Raw genomic sequence first — 24,004 nt, forward strand, 5'->3', positions numbered from 1 at the left:
AAGGGCTTAAATAATATTGAGAAGAACATAATGACCAAATATTTTGGAATGTGTCATATGATATTTATTTGAATAGATATGGTGAAATTGTATTTTATATCTTGCTTTTTTAATTAAAAAAGTAGCAAAGATAGCAGCGTATTTTTCTTTAGTAGTGTCTAAACAACTTTGTTGCAAAAATAAAGGAACACAAATGTTACTTTCCCAACTCTTTTAATTGTATATTTTATCTGAGCATTGGAACAAGTCTTGATCTAGTGTAGCTGTTCAAAGTCTTGCAAAAAGTCAGTTGAGCTGACCGTGTTAGTATTTCACTTTATATTCCTGTTATCTGGATTTTATTGCTTTGCCTGGGATCATTAATTTTCCTTCATAGCTTTGAAGAGTTTTGGAGTTCTTGATGTGACTGTGTTCAGTCAGCAAGAAGCTCTGACTCTGTCCCTACTTGTCTTTGCCAGGCCCATCTCTTGGAGTGAGTACAATGTCAAAAAACCCCACATGAGACAAAAACCTAAATGTACAGAAAGTGTTTATTACAGCCTTTTGTTTAAACACTGGGCAAATATTAGCAAAGCTCCCTCTGAAATGCCAGAGTTAAAGGAAGGTCCATTCAAACTCCTCAGGGCTACAGAGTGCTCAGGCAGGGCTGGAGTCAGTACCAGGAATTTCTTGGCTCCTGTACTCAAATTTAGGCTTTTGTAATGCACTTTTTATTTCTGGGGGTGGGACACTAACATCATTGTCTAATGAGCTCTGCCAAACAAAACAAAGGCATGCCTGGTGGTTCAGGAGTAAACCTCTGTCCTAGTCAGCTCATTTCGTGTGCATCTGTTTGCAGGGCTGAGGCTTGAGGAGAAAACAAAAGCCGGGAATGTGGGAGTGTTCTCAGTCAGTGTCACATGTGGCACAAAGCACGCAGCTTGCCTCAGTGCTCACCCGCATCAGTGGCTGCACTTGTGGGGGCACTGAGTACTTTTGGGCTCCATCCATTCACATTTCAACTCTTGGTGTCTAGGTGATAGAGAAAAGAGATGCTGGAAATTTTGTTTGTTTTGTTGTCTAAATACATCACTATGGATGGGTGGTTTAGTGTACAAAAGATTTCCCCATAAAATGTGTGAACAAATATGCAGCTTGGTTTTGCTTGGAAGTGACCTAATTTGAGACTAGACTGCAAAATGCAAGTAACTAAAGAAAGGAAACAGTTTTTGGATGAGCATCTCTTTAACCCTAGGAAAATTGCATTGTAAATGCACAGTCCTTGAAATTGTCAGATATATTTAAGCACAATGATTTTCATTATCAGGTTCTTAGGATAATTAATTTAATTCTGCTACTCAGGTTGCTGATGGAACAACTTTATTTATACACAATTTTTAGGCATTCAGAGAAGCAAGCTGAGGACAGGTTTGAACATGTTTCCTGGGGATCTTTAGAAAGCTAGCCCATCATTGACATTTCTGGCCTTTTTTTACTTGTTTTTGTTTGCACAGAAATGTGTATATTAGGTATGACTATTGTTTTAGCATATGATTTATTTTGTCAGCTTTTTTTATTTCTTAGAAGTATTGCATGTTGCAATTCTTGAAAACACTGGCAACAATGTTGCAGTGCTCTATTTTTAAAAAAAGCCATTGCTTTAGGTTTCTATGTTATGTTATTATATATTTATAATTTATTTGCACATATGTTTAATCAATTTTTAAAGTTTCAATTACCTAGCAACTTCACTGTTTCTTCGTTTAGTCCTGTGGCACTTTGCTGGCTGAGTTCAGCCCATAATAACCATTGTAAATTAATAAATGTTTACTATTTGTGTGAATCTTTCAAAAACATTACATTTTAACCCCAACCTTAAAAAAAATATAAAACTTCTGAAAGACACTTAGCAGTGCCTGAAAAGAAGGGAAGCTACTGCAATCTGACACAGCATGAGCAGAAGTGCAATGCAGTTTGTGAGCAGCGTGAGTGCTAACCAACGCACTTGCACATGCACCCAACTTGTGATGGCCAAGTTAAACTTCTGGTGTCAGACAGAATGCTCTGATCCACCCTAAAGCTGATACATGGAAAATATTCAATATGTAAACTTTACTGCTTTGCATGTCTCAATAATCAGCTACAGAATCACTTGCCACTATGTATCTAAACTTTTTTTGTATAAGAAAAAACTCTTGAATGTTTCTTCCAGCATGTAAAATATTCAGATGCACCTTTTTTAAAAAAGATCTTAAAAAATATTTCATAGAAGGGTATGTCTTATAACAGAAAGGTGGACAAACCAGGTTTTCATGATATTGTTCATGATCTTGCTGCCCACAGTGATTTATGGCTGTTAAAGTGTCACATGAGAGAATGTGTGGGTCGAGGACTGAAGAGATGCTTTCTTACATACTGAGATTAATAAAGCTTTTGGACAACCTTTCTATGATTGCTCTGTCAGCTTTTGTTTGGGTTTTATGTTGTGTACAAATCTTTTGGAGGGGTTTTGTTAATTTGTTTTTCAAATGCTGAAAGTCTTATTTGTGCAAGGAGTCATGGCTATGTTCTGATGTGTTTGTAGTCTTTGGAGAATTAGAGCTTGGATGGGTTTTCTTTGGTTTTTTTTTTTTTTCCCTCTCATCAAACATCTTTTTCTCTCTTAGTGTCTTGGCAATATACAGAGTATCTGGGTATTTCTGTGCAATATATACCCAATAGTATAACAGGGCTGAGAAGGTTTATGCTCATGTTGGAAACATGTTTTGTCATAATGTCCATACACCTACATGTTTTCTAGTCATTGTGGTTTATTTATTTATCTGTTTTTTCTAGAATGGTTGCCTGGGAAAAACAGCACTGCTGTGTTGGCAGAATACAGGATATTTTCTTGAGATTCAGGATTGTTCAAGCAGTCCTTTTACTTCAGTTGTTCTTGGCTACAGCAAGCAAAGGTAAGAGAATTTTTTCCTGATTGGTCTAGTGTTGGTATTCCAAATAAATACCATTAGACTTGATGAATAGGACTTTTGAATATATTCAACCAGGCAAGTTTTTGCCTCTTGAAAACAAGAGGAAAAACTGTCACTAACAAGAAATGAAACACTTGGTGCTTAGCATTTTGGATGCTTTGTATGTTTTCATAAAATATCATTGGTAGTAACTTCTTCTAGGCTGTGGATGAGGAGAGAACCAAAACACAATTTGTAATAACAAGACAAATTATTTTATTACTGGGGTTTTTTTGAGCTGGAAGTGTTGCTGTTTTCAGAACATGTTGTTAAATCTTTTACACTGCTCTTGCAAAAACACCACAAGATAATACAGAGTTGTATTGAGAGATGTTCTACACTCACACACGCCCTAAATACAGAGCTTTTCTGTATTTAGGGCGTGTGTGAGTGTAGAACATCTGCATTGATCTTCATTGTGGATCTGAATATGGCTAAGGAAAAGGTAGTAAGGCCCAAAACATGTAACAAAAATGAAGTATTTGAATGTGGCAGTTTATGCTCTTTATGTAACAGTAAATGAAAAATAAATTCATAAAGTTCTTGTGGAAAACTGACATGGTGATGCTTTTGTGTAAGGTTAAGTAGAATAAAGTGAGGTAAAATAATTTCTGTTTTTTCATGGCTGAAAAATGTCAGCTTTTTCTGTAAACTGATGGTTAGGTCTGTTACTGCTCTGGACCTCAGCTGATAAAGATAATAGTGCTTGTCATTCAAACAGCTTCCTTATGTCAATAATGTGTAGTGCATCTATCATGTTAATAATGTGCTTAGTGTATTAAAAAAATGTAACTGTTTTTCACTGTGTGCTTAATGGCTGGTTTCAGAACCTTCCTTCTGTGTCATGGCATGTTATTTTAGTCTAGGTCAGAACTTGCAGTTCTGATTTACTGCCTGATTTTTTTAAATTTAAGTGTGCCTGCTTAATGATGTTGTACAACCAATGAGGTTTTATGGTTTACAGACTAGACTCAGTTTGACTCCAATTCTCCAGATACAGTAACTTTTACAAAACATTTCTGTTGAGACAGAATCTGAGATTCAGGTGATAAACCTGCTGCTTAGATGGAGAGGTGTTAACCTCTTGTACTTCAAATAGTAAAAAGGACAGAGCTGCTCGGCAGATGGGCAGATGTCATAGAAGATTTTTTCCAGGGAAAAATTAACTGTATCTAAAGTTCTGAGGAAGTGAGCAAAGAGGGATTTCATTTTTCACCTTTGTATCACTTAAAGCTGTCACTAATGATCAAAGAAAGCTAAACTGACACAAGTGTGTTTATGTTTTCCCCTGTTTTATTGGGGTGTTTTTGTTTTAGGCTGTCAGCAGTTAGTAGTGTCAGCAGCATCTCTACTCAGTTCTTTCCTCATCTGAGATGTCAAAGTATGTTTGTGTTCTCCAAAAAATACGAAGAGGGAAGAACTTCCTGTGTTCTTTTTGATGCTCAGGATGCTGGATAAGGTGATGCTGTTTATCCCCAGCTAAACAAATAGAACTGTGAATGAAAAGCGGGGATGAAATTGATTTTGGGGAAACAGAACTTTAGCTTCAGATTTTTAAAATATTCAACAGAATCAGGTGACCCACATGTAGAAAGTTTAGTGTTTTAGGCTTTTTATAAAAAACAGTTATGAGCCCGAGATGGAACACGTGAGTACACCAGAGTCTTTTGACGTCATTTTAATGGACTGTAGCGAGCCAAACGTGTCACAGGTGGCAAACACTTGCAAGGAAGTTAATAACTACTGTTACTAGTTAAAAGCCAGATTGTGCAGACATATAAACTTGTGACTATTTTTATTCAAGAGAATGCCTGACTGTATTAATGCTCAGCTGTATACTGATCCAGAGGTTATTTGTAATAGAAGGAAAATAACACTGGTGCTCATGTACTGAGAGAATCTGCTCCTGGAGGTCTAATTCTTAATACCTACCTAATTCTTAGTACCTAATGGCTATCTCTTGTAAAGATAACAATTATCACTGTCTAAAACTGTTTAGAAAAACAGAAAGAGATGCATTTTGGGTTTATATTGTCATTCTCAGAAAATGAATTTTAAACATTTAGAAGCATGTGCATACATTTCAGGATTTCTTTTAGGGCTTAAGAGAACATGCTTGTTAAATACATGCTTTTAGCTTAAGTGAGGACAAAACCCCCAGGTTTTCTATCTCTTAGAGATAAGTATAGTAAGAAGAAAAAATTTTCATTTCTGAAAAGGCTTATGTGCCCAAATACAGCAAAAGACATTGAACAGTCAGCCCATGATTACTACTGAATGGAGTTTCCTTCACTCCAAATTGTGGTTGGGTTTTTTTTTTTTTAATTATTATCATTATTTATATTTTCCTTACTCTGGATTTTTCTTACTCTGGAGTTGTTTGAAGCATTCTTCCCATTATTCTTCCTTTTCTGTGCTGTAAAGGTGTGTTCGTGGCTACTTTTCTGAATTTGTTGCATTGTCTGCATGCAAAGAGACTCCAGGAATGCCCCTGTTAAAGCACAGGTAGTTCCAGCTCCTCGGTTCCATGGTCAAGGGTGGGTCACAGCCCACAACCACCATTGCTGGAGAAAGTCAGTGATGATTAACAGATCTTCTAAAGGCTTTACTGTAACGTCATCTCTTGCTTACAATGCATCCACCCACATGGCAAGGAGACTTATTCAAGATAATACTGATAATTAATTTCTAACATAATGCTGTACTGCACTGACTTGGAACAACAAAGTGTGTTTTCTGACTATGATTACAATTTCTTTTCTGCTTTTTCAGCATTCTTTCAGTAGATGAAGCATATCAAAATTTCCAGCCGTGCAACAATTCAGATAGTATTGGTACCCATTCTCTTAATTTTGACATCTCTATTTGGCACTTTTTTAATGACTGTTTAGAGCAAAATGGGCCAACTTTCCAGTTTCCAGAAGGGTAGACCTTTCTATGTAAACACTTTTGTTAGTTTAAATTAATTCTTCAGGCCTTGTATATTGATCAACAGCAGTCTTTTTGGATTATATAAAGCAGACCAGAAGAATCATCAGCAGATTGATGTCATTTTGCATAATTTCTCTTGGCTGTCTTACAACTGTTTTTCATCTACAAGTTTGTGTCTATTCTGGCTCCCTTGACAACTTTGAAGTCCCAATTCCCCTAAAGAATGTACTAGAAATTAGCTGCCCTTTAATCCACCATTTGCATATCAACACTGTTTTAATGCTTAACATGAAATCAAGCCTCTCTCAGAATTCATTCACTTCCCAAGCCAAGTCTGCTGATGATACTTCAAGTTTTGATTAGTGTTTTTGCTCAGGAATGGAATTCCAGTCTGTCAATTTGGATAGTTAACAGTAACATCACATTTTGAAGCTGTGTCAGGAAACTTCCCTTACCAGTCAATTTCTACTTAATAATGAAAGACTTGAGCAATTTTTTTATTTGGAAAGAATGTGTCCCCAGTATTGGCATGTAACTAGCTGGCTATTTCCTTTATAAAATCAGTTTCCTTATGACTGTCCATGCTGTCAGATGGACATCTGTTCTAATTTTACTTTAAAAAGGTAGGTATATTTGAGCCCCCATTTTGAAAAATCTCATATTCTGTGACACTTTCCCCTCCCATTCAGTCTTCCTCATTCAGCTTTTAAGTAATTTTAAAAAGTAGTTTTCCATACTGAGGTATTCTTAGCTGGGTATCCCAGATTTTGCCTTCAGACTCTGACAAGTGGCCAAACTGACTGAGTGAATTCATGCTGCAGGGTTAGGCAGGGAAGGCTTGCTGTTGGGTCAAGTGTGTCTTTCTTCTCCTTTGCCATTTAGAACAAATCTAAGTATTAACTCACCATTCAGAATCCACTGTCTGCTAGTTAGGATTTTTCATCTAATTGTGGCCTGTACCCAGAGAGTTTTTGTTTGGTCTATGGCCTTGCATAGCACTTCTGTCACATATTTGAACTTCAGGAATGATTCCAGGTTGTGAAAAATGCCTGCAAGCTTCTGCTAGTTTGCATCACAGAGAGACTCTCAGATCTATAGGATGCAACAAGAATAGGTATCAATGACTTTCCATGAAACTGGATTGACATATTTTCTATTTCAAATGTTTCCGGTAGGTTGTACCTATAAAGTTGCACTTGGAAGTTAGGAACTTTCTCCTTTTTTTTTTCCTTGTTGCTGTTGAAAAATAAATTTGAGATTTATTTTAAATATATATTAAATTTGAGAGCCTGTAGGTCGAGAGACAGAAAAGTTGTCAGAACTGGTCTGATGAAAGCTGGCACTCTGGTGCAATGAGAACATTACAGGAGAACTGGCTGTGATCCTGATGGCTAACTAGGACTATGAACATAACCTACCCTGGAAAAAAACCCTGATCCAAGTAGCCTGGAAGTTTTTCTTCTTACAGAGGAGCTAATGGAAAAGGCTTTTTCCTATGTTGGACAATCTTTTTCTGCTTTTTAACCCTGACCAACCATGATTAATCCCATACATCCTCAGGAGCGTTCATAAAAGCTCTGCATATATTGATAAATAATTACCTCCTTAAAGGTGTCAGTAGTGTGTTCTCTTGCACTGGCTGAACATCTGACAGGCTGTTTCATTTTTCTGTTGTTCCATCTCATGTTCCAAAGGAACTTTTTCTTATTTTGTTGCTGCTGTGTACACCATAAAGCAAGCAGCCATGATAATGATTATGCAATTGAAGTGTGCATCTTTCCACAAAATAAGAGTGATCTCCAAAGAGTTCACATCTACAACCACAAAAGTCTGTCCTTTCTTGTACTGGGACAATGAAAGAAATGAGGCACCTACAAGAATTGAGCAGTTACAATCAAGTTTCAGTGTTTGAGGCATTGTCTGGAACTACTCGTTTTATAGAGAAGGTGCCCGCTGGACCTGTTGTTTATGAACAGAGAGGGTTGATGGATGATGTGATGGTTGGAGGCCTCAGCAATGACAAAATTATTAGCTTTTGATTTTTGGAGACTTAAGGAGGGGACTCAGCAGAACTGCCACCTTGGACTTCTGGAAGGGAGACTTTGGCATGTTTAGGGGATTGGTTGATGGAGTCCTTTGGGAAGCAGCCCTGAAGGGCAAAGGAGTCCAGGAAGGCTGGACTTCTACTTCAGGAAGGAATTCTCCAAGGGGCAGAAACAGCTCAAAGCAGCAGAAGATAAGCCAGTGGGGAAGATGATCAGCCTAGCTGAACAGAGAGCTTTGGCTGGAACTCAGGAAAGAAGAGTTTATGACCTTTGGAAGAAGGGGCAGGAAACTCAGGAGGACTACAAGGATGCCTTAAGGTTAGGCAGTGAGAAAATCAGAAGGGCCAAAACACAAGTAAAATTGAATCTGGCTACTGCCATAAAAACAAAAAATATTTGTATAAATACTTTAACAAGAAAATGGCGAAGCAGAATCTCCAGCCTTTATTGGGTTAAAGGGGAAATGTGGTGACAAAGGGTGAGGAAAAGGCTGGTGTACTTCATGCTTTCTTTGCCTTAGTCTCAGAGTGCCCAGCCCCTTGAGCTGGAAGACAGGGATGAGGAGCAGAATGAAGCCTCAGTTGTATGAGGTTCAACAGGGCCAAGTGCCAGGTCCTGTGCTTGGGTCACAGCAACCCCCTGCAGTACTACAGGCTTGGGGAAGAGTGGCTGGAAAACTGCATTACAGAAAAGGATCTGGAGGTGTTGATCAACAGCTGCTGAACATGAGCCAGTGTGTGCCAGGTAGCCAAGAAGGCCAATGGCATCCTGGCCTGGATCAGCAATAGTGTGGCCAGCATGACCAGGGCAGTGACTGTCCCAGTACTTGGCACTGGTATCCCTGGTATCCCAAATCCTGTGTTCAGTTTTGGGCCCCTCATTTCAAGAAAGACATTGAGGTGCTGGAGCATGTTCAGAGGAGGGCAATGGAGATGGTGAAGATTCTGGAGTACAAATCCTGTGAGGAGCAACTGAGGGACTTGGGATTGCTTAGCCTGGAGAAAAGAAGGCTCATGGGAGACTCTTATTGCTCCCTACCTTAAGGGAGGTTATAGCCAAATGGGGGTCTGTCTCTTCTCTGAAGTAACCAGCAATAGGACAAGAGGAAGTGGCCTCAGGTTGTACCAGGGGAGGTTTAGATTGGATACTAGGAAACATTTCTTTATGGAAAGGGTTGCTAAGCATTGAGCCATGGTGCAGAGGGAAGATGTTGAGTCACCATCCCTGGAGGTGCTTAAAAGATGTGTAGAAGTGGCACCTGGGGACATGGTTTGGTGGTGGACATGGCAGCGCTGGGTTGACAGTTGGATTGGATGATGTTGGAAGTCTTTTCCAGCCTAAATGATTCTGTGATTCTACATGGTCATCCTTGTTCTTGTGCATAAGTTTTACTTCAAAGTTTTTGTGGGCAGCTAGGATTTATTGACTGCCTCCAAATTTGTCACTTCCCTACCACAAAAATAAATCTAAAGGAGTGGGTTACAAGATCATTTCTTAATGTGTTGTTTTGAAAAGTCCTAGGAAAATGCCTAGAAACAATACTATATGGAAGAATAACTTTTATATAAAGGATCTTTTTTAAGACCTAAAGGTTTTACAAATCGCCTTTTCTTTATTTAGATCAGGAGGATTTCCTAGGGCGGTACAAAGCCGTCTTTAAGACTGCGTGTGAAGATCCTTGGAGTATGTCACCAAGAATTTCTCTGCATTCCTTGAGAGAATTCCTTGTCTGTGTGCACCTCAAGCTGTATTCCTCTAACAATCCATGGACAGCATATGTATATGCTGAAAAAACTCTTCACACCAATCTCTCTGCAAATAAGTTTGATCTTGGACTTACAGGAGATCGTGGGAAATTGAAGATATGGTTGTTCGGAAAACAAATAAGCACATCAACAAAGCTTCATAAAAACACTTGGAACCAAATATGTATCCAGTGGAAAAGTGACAATGAGGAGGTGAAGTTATTCATAAATGGAACTGTAAAATTACACAAGAAACTAAATGGGAAATTTTCTTTGCCTGCAAGAGGCCAGTTCTTACTTGGCTGTTCAAAGCTGCAGGGTACAGCTGCAGCACCTCGCCAGGGCATGACTGGGGAGCTGTACCTGTTCAGAATGTGGGACAAGGCAAATATAACACAATCTGAGGACTGCCAGGACAGTGGTGTTATACGCTGGAGAAAGGAGGATTGGATCTATAACACAACAGTAGAAGAGGATAACTCTTTGCAATGTGGTAAGTCCCCCTGCACTGCTTTTGAAATAGTAATTCAGTCAAAAGTTGATCTAAGTGTGTCTAGCATTTCTCTTCCAGATTTTACAAAGCCTCAGTCTATTAATAATTTCTAAAATCAAAATCAAATTCTTGATGAGATCATGTGAGGACCTGCTGCTTTCACTAGTGTTTATCCAAACAAAAAAGTATGGCATCAGTCCTTTAAAGCCTTTCAACTTGCTTCAACTTTTCTGTCTATCAACCATTTGTGTAATATGAGAGCAGGATGCATGCAACTAAAACTCCTTGGAGTACTGGGGCATGTATCAATTTCATCTTAAAATAATTAATTTACACGTTTTCTGTTCAGGGAATAAATACAGAGGAAAGCATTGCTGGTTCTCATTCTACACATTTGTTAGGACAAAACTTCAATGAAGGCAACTTTTCAGTGCTTCAACTGGCACATTACACCATCTTCTGCTGGTAGGGTCTACATCTGCAAAAAATTACAGGAGGATCCAATTTCTTTATCACTATCAGTAATGTCTCCTTTATTAAAATGACCAAATGGTTTCTCACACATTTCTCAAATTTTCCTTCTTCCCTGAAAAAGAACCATAAAATCCTTTGAATCAAACCAATCCAAGATTTTATTTTCAGAGAAACTGAGTTCAAGCAGGAGAATAATCCTGTTTTTAGCTTTTGCTATCATATCTGTTGGTAAAAAACACAAACTTGAATCAAGCTTTGATGGAATACAATTTATAAATCATAGGAAATTGTATTATCCCTTAAGAGATTTTAATATAGCATCAGTGATTCAGTTTAAATGTGACACCAGTCTTAATCTTCATCACCTTTATCCTTAAAAAATGTACCTGTTTATTTCATGCAGATTCAAAAAAAGATCTTTTATCTATGTAATTTATAACCACTGCCTGATTCAAAGTGTCCTAGTAAGGACAGTAAAATAATGTGACCAGATTTCTTTTTCTGGGAGAGAAACAAATCTGTCCAACAAACCAGGACTCATGGAGAAGGCTGCTAGCAGTGGTTTGTAATGAATGAAATGCCTTTGCTAGCCTTGATGCTGTAGCTGGGAGCACATCCTCTTTGTTGAGTTGTGTGACTTGGGAAAGGAGCTGAAGAAAGGATCTTTCTTTTACTTATGTCTGGCTGTGCTTGAGGGAACACAGTCCTAAGGCTGAAAGGAGGAACATTCTGTCTACCAGGCATACAAAGGAAGTCTGAGAGAGGTTTGTCTGTCTGGACAGTGGGGAAAATCTCAGTCAGAGTGGAGCTTCTGATTGTCTTTTACCGATGCACAGAAGGGACAAACTCCTTGTTTTCTCTTCCAGCAATTTCTGCCCTGAATATTGAGCATCCTTGACCATCACAGGGCAGCTTGATGAGGCAGTGCCCATCTCCATCCCTGATTAATGATTTTAGAATTCATGATTTAGTGGTTTGTAGAAGAATCCTTTGTCTACCTGCAAGAGCTCTCCTAGTGATTGTGTAAGATACATGGTGTCCAAAGCTTTGCTGCTTAGCCAGATTTAATAACTATGCTGACAGAAGTTTGTTTCAGTATAGAGATCATCTCTACTGCCAGATGTAAGTTAACTCCTCTGGATAACTTGGGACATTAACAGCTTTTCAAAGAGATGCTTGCTGGAATTTTTTTACAGTTTATTTGCCTCCCTTCCATAATAGATGCATTTTAGCTGATTACTCCCCCAAGTCATCCTGTGAAAAACATATATTCAGCAAATACCAGTCAATAGATAACAAAGCTTTTACAGTAGAAATGTCTAAAAGTCTGTGTCAGCTGTTTTTAATTGACGCTGCTACTACTCTTACAATCTGATTTCTTTCAGTAAGTTCCTCTAAGCACCTGTGTAAAATTACTTGATTTGAGAAACTTCTCTGTTTTGTGTTAAAGCAGAAGGACTTTAAGTAGTAAGTCTGCAGAAGGATCTAATTTTACATCTGCAAGGAACGTAAGTGGCAAAGGGCTAAAGTTTAGGAAAGTCCTCTGTAGGCACAAAAGGTCAAAAGGAAGTGGTGCATTACAGTCATAATTGTGCCGCAGGACAAGTTTCACAAATTCTTTTTGTGACCTGGTTGGCATTTTGTGCCTACATAAAACAATTATTTGTAAAATGTTCTGTCAAAGGCTACTGTAATTTCCTTGATTTCTTCTTTGCTTAACCACTCAAAGCCTTTGTGCAGTGTAAGCCATTGTCTAATTGGTGTCTCATCAGCAGTGACCCATTCCATTAATAAGTCTCGATTTACTTAGCATCAATTTTCCTGCCTTTGTTTTTGTTGACTCTTCTGATTCTTTTACTTTAGGTTTTATAATTTATTTGAGTGAAAATTTTCAAATTACCAAAAATTTATTAATTTTTTTAAACTATTTGAGGTCTAATAAGGATCAAAATCCTGATTGTGGTAAGATTCACACACATGCTTAGCATTTAAGAGTATGCTTAACTTTAACCAAGTAGCTGACTGCCCAGAAGTGGCTGGGATTACCTTTGCAGTAGCTCCATATTTTATGCATCTGAAGATTTGCAAGAAAGGACATAACTGACTGCTTCCCACTTTGTGATGAGGCTGATCACATTTTTTGGACTAATGGTTCTCAATAGTGAACTTTTATATCTGAGTTCAAGATGAGATTCTGGCTCCTTCCAGTGACAGAATCTTCTGGCTCTCTGCTCGGTGTGGGCACTGCACGCTGAGCAGGTGTAAGTGCTGCAGGCAGGGCCAGAGAGGGAAGGAGGTCGTGCACTTGGTGTGTCACTGGCCTTCCACGTACATTCTTCATGTTCCTTTGATAATTCCCCTCTTGCTAAGAGTCAGAAGTACCATAACAGTTGTGATATAGAGAGAACAGTGCAGGTTGAATGTCTCTCACTTTACAGATCACCTCCTGGTATTTAAAAATGCCTAAGTGAAGAAAGATGTACTTACTATTCCATATTCTAACCTTGGAAAATTTCATATTGTTCCCTGATGAATGATTCCTCTGTAGCTACATACTTTAATGTGGACAATGATATCACTCTGTATAATCCAAGAAAAAAGTCTACTAAGTAATCTAAAGTTTGGGGTAATTTAAGAGAACAAACACACAAGAAAATAAATGAGTTTCAAGTGCTCAATCCTTGAAAATAAACTCTAATCACCTGTAAGTACCAGCTCTTCTGTTTTCATTTTTACGTATAATATTTTTAAGTTGCCTTTAATAGTAACTTCACAGTGAAATGCACTGTTTAAACATTAATCATTTCAGTTATACATTAAACAGTAACTTTCTTTATCCAAATACAAATATCCAAACTGTCATGCTGTGCATTTATGCAAGGAGCACAGGTATGATGGGCTATCTTTACCAAATTTCAATGAATAAATAAAATAGATGATCTGCGACATAACTGTAAATAGTGTCACTGCTGTCTCATTGTGATATTGGTGCTGTAACTTTTAGCCTGTTGCTTTTGGTTGCTTTTTATCCTAATTAAAAATCAGTGGGTATATTGTGGCATTTTTGATTTCTCTAAACTGTCCAAACTTCAAGATTAAGATGTTGCCTTCTCTTTTTCACATACTCTTTTGACTTTCAATATTGCTGAGCCTGCTATAGGTGTTGCTGGAGGGGGTTTCCACACTTCTGGGTACAGAGCAATTTAATGCTGATGGCAGAAATGGGAACTGACCAGTGCCCTGCCCGCTGTGACTATTTTGCTTCTGCATTCTCAAGGAAGAGAAAAACTTCAGTTTGGGCTTTTGTTCTAGTTTGCAGATGTGGAGAGTGGAAGGTAGGTATTAGGCTCATGCAATCCCATTTAAAGATTTCCCAACTGTGTGCCGATCTGATGACAGGATCACCGTTCCTGGAAGGGAGGGTGGAGTGTCAGGACTACACCCTTAGGGAAGAAGAGGAAATGCAGCTGTCCCTCATCCAGTCTGCATCCCAGTCTCTTGGGTACCAAACCTTGGGCTGTATTATCACGTTTACTGAGTGGATCATGAAAGCAGAAGATGAAAAGGCAAATTATTTGCTCCAATGCCATTTTTTCCTCCTAGAACTGTAAGGACAGAATACTAAAGAAACCTTGAAGGAAACCTAGAAGCTCTTGAAGGAAATGTGATGGGAAAAAATACCTAACTCTGGAGTGCCTTTTTGATGAGTCATGTGCCACTTTTCTTTGTACATATTAACAGAATGCATGTTTGACCTTCCCTTTCTTTGCTCTCATTCCCTCCTTCTCTTGTGATACCAAACAAAGTGATTTTTTGGAAATCAGCCTTCCAGAGAAGTGGTAAATTGATTCACCTCAGTATCTAATGTACAGCTTTCCACAAACAGATAAAAGCTTTATTTATAACTTAATTTCTTATAAGCAGTGAAACATCAAAGCTGAGTTAAAAATACTGAGCCCAAATTTTCTATTAAGGATACTAAAATGAACTGGCCCAAGTGACTGAGCCTGATGTGAAAAAGTTCTGGCATTTGTTTCTGTCTAGTGGCCAGTGATAATTCGTCCTTTCTTCCATGGTGCCACCTCAGGGGGTCAGAGCAGATACAAGGTGTCACGAAGGACACCAAAACATAAAACTAAGATTGCACTTAAGTTTTATCCTATGAATTTATATCCAATGTGCCTCAAAATCTACCTTGCATAGAAAGTCAAGTAGGCTGAAGTTTCCAGTGTACAACTAACTAACAACTGTAAACTTGTGGAGGTTTTTTATGTGTTATTGTTATTAATGCCTTGTGTGACAGAATGGTTCATTTGGCAGAACATTTATTCGGCTGAAAGACTTGTCAAATGTTAAAAGGACCCAATCTCTTCATGGAAAATATGGATTTAATTTGAACAGGAGAATTGAATGTCATATTTTCAGCGCCTGTTTCTGCAAGTAATTGGGTTTTAGAACAGCACCCTTTTGAAATTTTGCTGTTTAAGCTACCCAGTTTTGTTCATGAGCAAGTCTTGTAAAATGCATTAGTGCTGGGCATCTTCATTTCTCTGAATGCAAACAGAGTGCAGTGGCTGCTGCACAGTCCTGGTAACTGCTGTAAAAACAGGTTAACTGGTGCCTGTAAAAATGTCTAGCAGAGGATCTGTATAGACTTAGAAATTGCAATGTGGAACTGACATTTTAAGTCTTAAATGCTTGTAACTACATAACCCAGAAAGTGATACTAGATATCTATATAGATATTTGGAACTAAAAGATTGGCTTTGGCCTTTCTGGTGGGAATTCTTCATGCAAATCAATTCTGCTGACTGACTCAGTTGAATTTTTGGTGAAAAAACTTTCAGCACTGTAAGTGTGCTTTAATTTCTTATTTAGAAAATTGGCATTTATAAATTTTCTTGTATTTTTATTTTTATGTGTAAGTCAAAACTGATCTTAGCAGCAATATACAGTCATGGTTGTCTCATGTCATTCTGTGGTGACAGCCAAGTGCTGTGGCTTCAGGAGACCAAATTACATAGCCACCAAGGTGTCCCTTGGGATTCTTCCATTTGCTGTTATCTGTTTGTGAGAGGTGAACATAGTCAAGACTACTTGTTCTTTGAACAAAGAGGCCAGGGTACTAATACAAACTGTTTTCATCTCTGGCATGCTTTTCAATTAATATAAGTAAAATTTTAGTCACTCTCCTCTAGGCCCTACACATATAAGTCCGGGAATGTATGTTTCTCTGCCAGGAATGCTGTTGTGCCACTATGGATTGGCAGGGCTGTTGCTGCTCCTTAGTGTTCAGTGCCCGTTTGGTGTCTGGAGCTGCCCCTGCATTCTCTCCCACGTTTCCTGAGGCAGAGGCCAGCTGGCACAGCCTTCACTCTGCCCCTCCTCATCGGTGGCACAGGCTGGGCAGGGGGAGACTCCAGTTCACTAAATTTCAGACCCTTTCTCCTCCAAAGAAAGCCCAATAGTTGCTTGCCCAGTCTTGGGCTTGCTCAAAGGATGCTTTCTGCAAAGATTTAAAGGAGATAATGAAGTGTTAGGTGGAACAGCATTAGTCAGCAGCAGCACTATTCCCTTGAGACAGGCGGACAGGGAACTGCTGCCAGTACTGTCGTTCTTGCACCAAATTGTTATCAGCAGCCAGGTTCCAGCTGCTTCTCACTTCTCCACCCTGGAAAAACTGAACTGCTTCTTACAGACTGGGTTGCCCAAAGACAGGTGAATCAGAAACGGTGTTGCAATTCCAAAAAATTTAAGAAAGGGTATACTGCTTATAAGTTAGATTAAAGATAGATTGAAGAAAAGGACCAGTTTCGATTATCACACTTGGAGATAGAACACTGTACCCCTTTCATGCTTTAAGGGCTGTGCCCTGTGCCTGAGCTACTGAGCAAATGATACACTTTGAGTCACAGTGCTTTTGCTGTAAGCACCAGAACCATCTGTCCCATCTTGATCACTGTGTTACAGAGCCTCCTTCTGCCTTTCTTTCCCTTTCACTGAATTCATTTTTCAATGAATTCTGCTTTGCTTGGTGAAACAGCTTCAGCAGGACATGTGGAGACCATTCCACCCTAAAAGATCCAGTAGCCTGAGAATTAAAAGCTGTCATGCATAGGAATGCTGTAAGCACAAGGCTATTTTTTCAGACAGGGCCAGGTACTGATCTCTCTCAGAGCTACATCAGCTTGCACACCTAACCTTAAGTACTGGTAGTAGGTTTGGTCTCCTGCCAGTCTGGAGCTGCTGAAGTTACACTGCTTCCCACTGTCAGGTGAAGTCACTGGGAAATGAAGGTTGCCACAATTTTTGCAGCTGTGGTGAGAGCTGTTAAACCAGTTTCATACCTGTGGAACACAGATGGGATTCCCAGGTCGTGGCTTAGCTTGCTATTTGTGTCAGAACAGTACAAAGTGATATGGAGACAGTAAAGGACTTGCTGCTTTTGTTTCTAATGATGCATGTTAGTAACAGAATCGGTGCTTATCTCATTTAATCAAGTTGCCTTTTCCCTCAAAAAGAAACCAAACATTCCTTGTGGGGGCCTGTTCTATCTACCTTGCAACAAAAGCAAGGAGTAACACTGTCTATTTAATTACTGTTTGAATCTTTAGGAGTGTTTTCTATTAGGGAAAAGGTAGTTAAGTATTATTACAATGTGTAATCCTTTGTTTTGGAACAGGATATGTTAGTTATATTGATTTGGTGATCCTAAACTAACAGTGTTGCAAATAAAATCCATAAAGCAAATAAATGGAAGTTTCATATATATAAGGATTTTCATGCTCTTATCAATAGTAAACAACCTAAGGGCAATAAATTTTCTGTTAGCTTGTAACTAACACATCTTGAGTTACTTTACTTTCATTTTTACATGCCAACTTTAGGGATATTTTGGATTGAACTCTAATCCTTCTCTAAATAAATCTATTCACTTTTTTTTCTTGTTCTTAACAAAGGAGGAGGGTTAACAAATAAATTTATGTAGAAGTCTTTCCTCCTTCCTCCTTTCTGTATGCTAAGGTGATTCTGATTAAAGACTTGGTTAATGACCTTGATAAGTCCGTACCCAAGCCTTGACAAGTCTCATACTCATGGATAATTTCTGGCAACTGTAGGCATATGACTGTTGTGCTGTAAGAGAAGTCATGGTTAGACATAAAAAAGTGCCTCTCAGATGATGCATGCCATCATCAGTTGCTGCATTTGCCAGCTCTATGTTCATGGCTTGTGTTTAGCTTGTTTTACTCCCTGTGCTGCTAGATGTGCTATTAAAAAAAGCATTTGGCATTTTTACAGCTCACTGTCATTTTACTGACTTGCAAAACCAAATTGTTAATGAACAATTTTTGTACCTACCTCAGGGTACTACTTATATTCTCAAAAATTCACAAGGTGGTTGAAGGGATATGGAAGATGCAAAAGACACCTTGTATACAGCAGGACTGTCTCCACTGACTCCACAAGAGTTTGTGAGAAGTCTTAAAGTTAGATTCCTTGTACAGATTTTATTTTTTAAATGGGTAGAAGAAGCAGTGTGGTGGTGTTTGCTCTGAGGCTGCATATTCAGGTGGGTTCCTTTTGAGAATTTAATTTCCTTAAGAGCTTTTTTTGGAGATAAGGGCTTTTGCACTGATTAAGACAGGACTCATAACAGGTACTTTTGGAGATAGAATTTACTGACTTTTGGAGATAGAATTTACTTTCTGTGGTAGCAAAATCAGATTGCCCACCTGTGGAAGGATACTTGCTTCTCAAACCAGAAGTTCAGTCAATTATCTTTATTCACACAATTCTACCTGAAAAAGTTATTTACTATTTGAACAATACTGAATAGTTTTATCTGACCACTGGTTCAGTTCTGCATATTAAACTTGGTATTGTCTTGGTGTTGTGTTAGGGGTCTTCCCCAAGCCTACAGTAGGTGCTAAGAAAATAATTTTATAGAATCTGTAATTTGCAATCACTTGACAATGTTAAAGTAACAACACTTGTACATAAGAGCTCTAGAACACTTACCTTACAGGAATATGTGAATATGTTTTTTATCTGGACTTACTATATAATGAGAAGTCCTAATTTTCTGAAAAAGTACAATAAAAATTAGGGTTATATCTAGATTTTCATGAGTTATCAAGTTCACACAGTTCTAGTTGTGAAAAAGAGCAATTTTACTTCTCTGTAGGCAGAATCCTGGTTGTCTCAAAAGAGATGTTTGATGTAACTTTGTTTTATCTTTACTGAAGGAGTTTAAATTCAGTAGGTTGATATGTATAAAGGTGTGAATTTTTACTTATACTTTAACCTAATCATTATGTATTATTTTACTAAGAATTTTGCTTCTCTGTCTCTTTCTTCTGCATAAGAAAATTTCTACCCAGGATGTAAATTAACTAAAACTAAGTTTCATGGAAAACTCCTAAAAAATTGTAGTGCAATTAATTCAATTTCCATGTATTCATCCTGCCATGTTTTTTAGAGTTGCTGCTTTTAGCTTCATGCACTGTATGACATTCAACAAAATTGAACTGACTTTTTTCATCTTGTCAAGTTCTCACGTTGTCTCTGACTTCAGGCCATTGGTCCCAGTATCCCAGCACTGTGGTAGCCAGGCAGCAATCTGCTTACCTGGCTGCAGCTGTCTGCTTTGTGCATCTCACACCTTGCTCAGCAATAGGGACTGGTTAGTTTCTGTCTCATTTATGATTTCTGTCATTTGCTTCTCCTGCTCTTATGAACAGGCTGCCTCTTCTGAGTTGTCTTCCTACATCACCTCCAGAGGATCTTCTTCCTCCTTCCCTAACTGGGTCATCCTCCACTTCCATAGCTCCCCCTAGACTGTTATGGTTAGGGCTGTATCTCTGATTCTGCTGCAGCATCCATTTGTTTTTCCTTCCATCCAGAGATCCTATTGCCCCTTCCAGAGTGTGGGACACAGGCCTGGTATGTGTATGCCAGGACCCAACACAGTGCCTAAAGTCCCTGTCTTTGGTGTAAGCAAGACATCCCTCCTGCAAGTGGTCTTCCTTCTCACCAGGAATCCTTGGCTGTTTGGGTGCAAACTCCCATGCCATCAGAGGTGAATACTGCTCTAGCACCTGCCCAAATTGTCCTGCATACCTTGCTCCCTAGGAATTTGTTCCCTCGGGGCACTTTCCTGTGTGTCATCTCCAAGTGATTTGTTACTGGAGGTCCCACAGAGATTTCAGTTGCATGACTAGATTCAGAGTTTGAGGATGGTTGTGTTGACTGCAGGTGCAAGTGCACCAGCACTGACCACTGATGGCAGAAGGAAGGTGTCAGTATCTGAGGGCATTAGCAGTGGTGGAGGTAATCTACAGCAACATGGACAGCAGGGATGACTCCAAGGATCTGGGGAGTGCCAGTTGCACGTGGGCTGTGTGGCACAGTTTAGTGCCCACCAGTGTGATGGGCAGTGATGGCAGTGATGGACTTGCCAGATATCAAGGCATTACCTGTGGAGAAACTGTCCCACCTACTCCTGCAATTTGGAGAGAACCTCTCTCTTCTTCTGCTACCCTCTGTGCTTAGTGTCCCACTGAGTTCAGTGACTTGAGAGGAGCTTTTCTTCCTCCTTGCCCAGACAGGGTCTCACCTATTAAAGGTGCTGAAATAGGTAACAGTGCATTAAGTGTAGGTGATGCTGTGTTGCTACTTCTTTTTCAAGGTCCAGAATGGTGTTTTGAGCAGTGACAGGCTGCAGGGAATATTTGGAGCTGTCTGCCACTTCTCCTCCACCACAGGAATCACATAGCCCTTGCCTTGGTGGCAGGTTCCCTGCAGTGGTGTGGTTTAATTGATCTGCTCCTCACTTATAGCCCAGCCACTATCTTTATTCCAGGGAGGCTTTAGTCACTTGGCTCACTTGATGACATCATGTTTCACATTCATGAGTGTCATGGCTTCAAGTGTCACATCCACCCCTTGGATCAAACAAGAGTTGATGGATCAAGAACCCATCTGTGTGTTGCATCTCTCCCTGGGTGTCCCTGGGGACATGTTTGGTGGGCCCATTGAGCTGGAAATAGCCCACCTTTTCATCCCAGCCCCCATCCACCTGAGCTGCTTCCTTTCTGGCAGCCTGATCTTTCACTGTGTAGATGCTCTTTGGTGGTGCAACTTTGGGCACATGAGTATTTATATATGATGTGCATGCACATCATGATGTTACATTTTTAGCCGATGCTATTTTAGTCCTCTTCATCTTCACTCAAGCAAATGTGCTCAATAGGCTTCTGAAGACACTGGCAATGGAAGTGGCAAAGCTTATGGCCTGATCTGTATCTTCCATAAGTATAAAAAAAGTTGAGCTGAGGAAAAAACTGAACTCAAAAGTGTTCAACTTCCAGCTTTCAAAAAGTCTTGACACATATTTCTCAATGGATGCAAAGTAGTTTTGCAAACCATTTTGAAATGAGGTGAATACCACATCTAAAATGGTTGTGTTTTAAAAAGTTTGTGTATGCATGTGTACAAATACATACAAAATCTTCTGCTCCTAAAAAATTCTTCTTATTTTGCAGTTGAAACTACTGCTACACTGCCTAGCAGAAGAATGACAGGTATGTTGGGGTTCTGTGGGATTTTACCCCATTGTTCTTCTGTTTTGGAAAGTGTAGAGTACGATTGCTGCTGCTGATACTTTTTAATTCTTGGAAATCGTTAAGCATATGCAAACATTAGCAAATTAATATTCCATATCATCCTTGTGTCTTCTTAGCTAATTTTGTGGTGAAAATAGCATCAGTAATTTTCCAGAGAAAATGAAAATGAAGTCACTGAGATGATTCTGATTCTCCCTTCATTACAGAAATTGTATTCACATTTATCCTTTGTAAAGAAGCTATTACCAGTTTTCAGTAAGGCAAGCAAAATAGTTTTACTGGAGCAATGAATTCACGAATGTTTAGCATTTCAGAAAATTCTTGTTTTCTATTTTTAATTTTAAAAAATCTAGTTTTCTTCAGGGACTTCTGGTATCTCTGATATAAGTCTTCTGCAGCAGTAGGAAAAGCTTAACAGTAAAATTTGTGTACTGTAAGTAACATATAAGATGACTTTTGGCCTTTGAGAGATGTTGAAACACCTTAAATATATTTTTAAATAGTGCTTCATGTTTGCATCCAGCTGTTCTTTAGATTATATTTCTGTGATAACTGTGACCTGTAACTTGACTTGTCTCTGACAGTATCAAAAACCACCCAGTGACTGAAAAGGACAACTTTAAAGTTGCTATGTGAACAAGATATCAAATTTCCTAATTTCTTTTTGATCAAAATACTGACTGTAACAATATAAAAATCTGATAGCTAGTGTTTGTTATATAAATAGTTGGCTGGTTCCTGTTCAAATCAGAGATTCAAACTTGAAATTAATTAGTTGGGTTTTTTTTATCACTGCTTTTTGCAGGATAGAAAAGAGAATCCATATGAATGGGATAAATTTTAAGTGGCAAGTCTCATTGTTATTATAAAAAGTCTGAGAATAGTTCTTCATACCCAGCTAGAGCCATCTTGCTGTGTATGTTTATTCCCATTCCCAGAATTAGCAAGACACTCAGGATAAGCCTGTGGCTTTCAGGCTAGTGTGGCACATATCTTGGGTCTTTAACATCATACAGTTGTGGTTTGGCAACATTATACAAATTAAACTGTCCAGTATTTCCCAAAAAAAATTAAAAATGTCCTGCATCGAATTCTGTTTGAGTGCATAAAATTGTGAGGTTTTTTTTTAACCGGAGATTGTTTCATCTGCCTTTTTTGACAACCTGGAAGTGTTGTTGTGAAAGAGCAGGTGTTGCCCTCTTCTGGTGAATGCAGTAAACTTTTGATAATATAAGAAAAGCCTGCTGAGGATGATAATGTATGTGTCTGAAACTTCATAATGGTCTTTTTTTTTTTTATCTGATATAAAATTCACAGATTCTGAAGAATCAGCTGCAACAACAAGTTTTGGTAAGAAAATCAGGACTTTACTGATTTTTCCAATTTTTGTTATACCCTCTTAGGTAAATGAAATCTGCTTTTATTTGAGGTAGCGCAGAAAGGTTGTGATGAAATAGAGTTCCAAAATTAAAATATTTTCATTTTAAATTACTTGTTTTGTTCTACATTGTAATGAAGGTAGGATCAAACAGTGAAGAGTTTGCAGAGATGGCAGAGGAGGAACACTGCAGTGAGACCTCCTTTACATCTCCTCTCACCCTAGCAGGTGGCATTTCATGCAGTGCATTACACTACACACACACCAGAGGCTCTAACAACTTCTGGAACCAGAGGTGATAAGCATCATCTATGAAAGCATTTTAAAAAATTAAGAATGAGATGCACAGAAATAACCTGTGTGAAAGCCAGTTCCTTTCTTGCTTAATGTATACTGACATAGAGTTAGTGCTCTGGATAAAAGAAATAATACACATGCAAACACACATAATCTTGTTATTTTACAGATATAGTCTCTCTTTGGGAATGATTTGTCTTTAACAACTGCATCACATTCAATATTTGTGTGGTATACACTAGGCCAAGTAATACAGGTGAAACCAGCACTTAGTTTTCATTCTGCTCATATTTTGACTACTTGTTAGTTGCCTCAGAAAAGTTCTTCTTTTGTTGTGGATCTCCTCTGGTCCATTTAAAAAAATCATTAAGTTGTCGTATTGAAGCGATATAAAGTGGTCTTCTAACCCCTTTGTATTCCTGTGCTGACACCTAAAATATTCTGACTAAGCACAGCCCTTTAAATTTTCATCTATTGTCGTAATTTGATTTATTTTTTTTTCTCCTTTTGATGCAGCTGAAAAAAGCTTTGCATCATTACTTTATTTATCTATGGTTATTGACAAAACCAGGTTTTTGGAGACACTGTTTGCCAAACCCAGTGAGTCATCTCTGCTTATGAATGTTGTGAGTTCATGCAGGAAAAGGTACTTGAGGTTAAGCAGTTATTGCAGTTGGATATGCAGAAATTCATCTGCATCTTCTGAAAGAATGAAACCAGTAAAAGGAATTTATTTGAGGAAAATTTTATTCCCAGCTGGCTGTATTCAGATACCCAGATTATTTGAATGAACATGAACATTATTTCAATTATTAGTATTGAAATAATGTGAACACTCCTAACAAGCTTTGCAGTTGTTCTTAAGACAAAATTTAGATGAATAATATTCAGTTTCTGTTCAAATCTTGCAGACTTGATCTTTTTTCTCAAAAATTCATAGAAGTAGAATACTTTCTTAGAGCAATTTTTTCTTCTTTTTTCCCCTTGAATTCTCTATTGTTACTTTTATCATCTATCCTATTAATT

At 38.5% G+C, this 24,004-nt stretch overlaps 1 protein-coding gene across 1 annotated transcript in view; it reads left to right on the forward strand.

Moving 5' to 3' along the window:
* The window catches only part of ADGRG2 (adhesion G protein-coupled receptor G2), a 56,785-nt gene that overhangs the window by 8,041 nt on the left and 24,740 nt on the right, over positions 1–24,004 (forward strand). Inside the window, exons 2-5 of the mRNA XM_064707330.1 lie at positions 2,815–2,933; positions 9,587–10,204; positions 21,223–21,261; positions 22,621–22,653. Of these exons, the coding sequence (XP_064563400.1) occupies positions 2,816–2,933; positions 9,587–10,204; positions 21,223–21,261; positions 22,621–22,653 (808 nt within the window). The 5' untranslated portion in view covers position 2,815. The remainder of the gene's footprint in view (positions 1–2,814; positions 2,934–9,586; positions 10,205–21,222; positions 21,262–22,620; positions 22,654–24,004) is intronic.

This window comes from Zonotrichia leucophrys, chromosome 1 (genome assembly GCF_028769735.1).
Source record: "Zonotrichia leucophrys gambelii isolate GWCS_2022_RI chromosome 1, RI_Zleu_2.0, whole genome shotgun sequence".
Taxonomy (NCBI): domain Eukaryota; kingdom Metazoa; phylum Chordata; class Aves; order Passeriformes; family Passerellidae; genus Zonotrichia; species Zonotrichia leucophrys.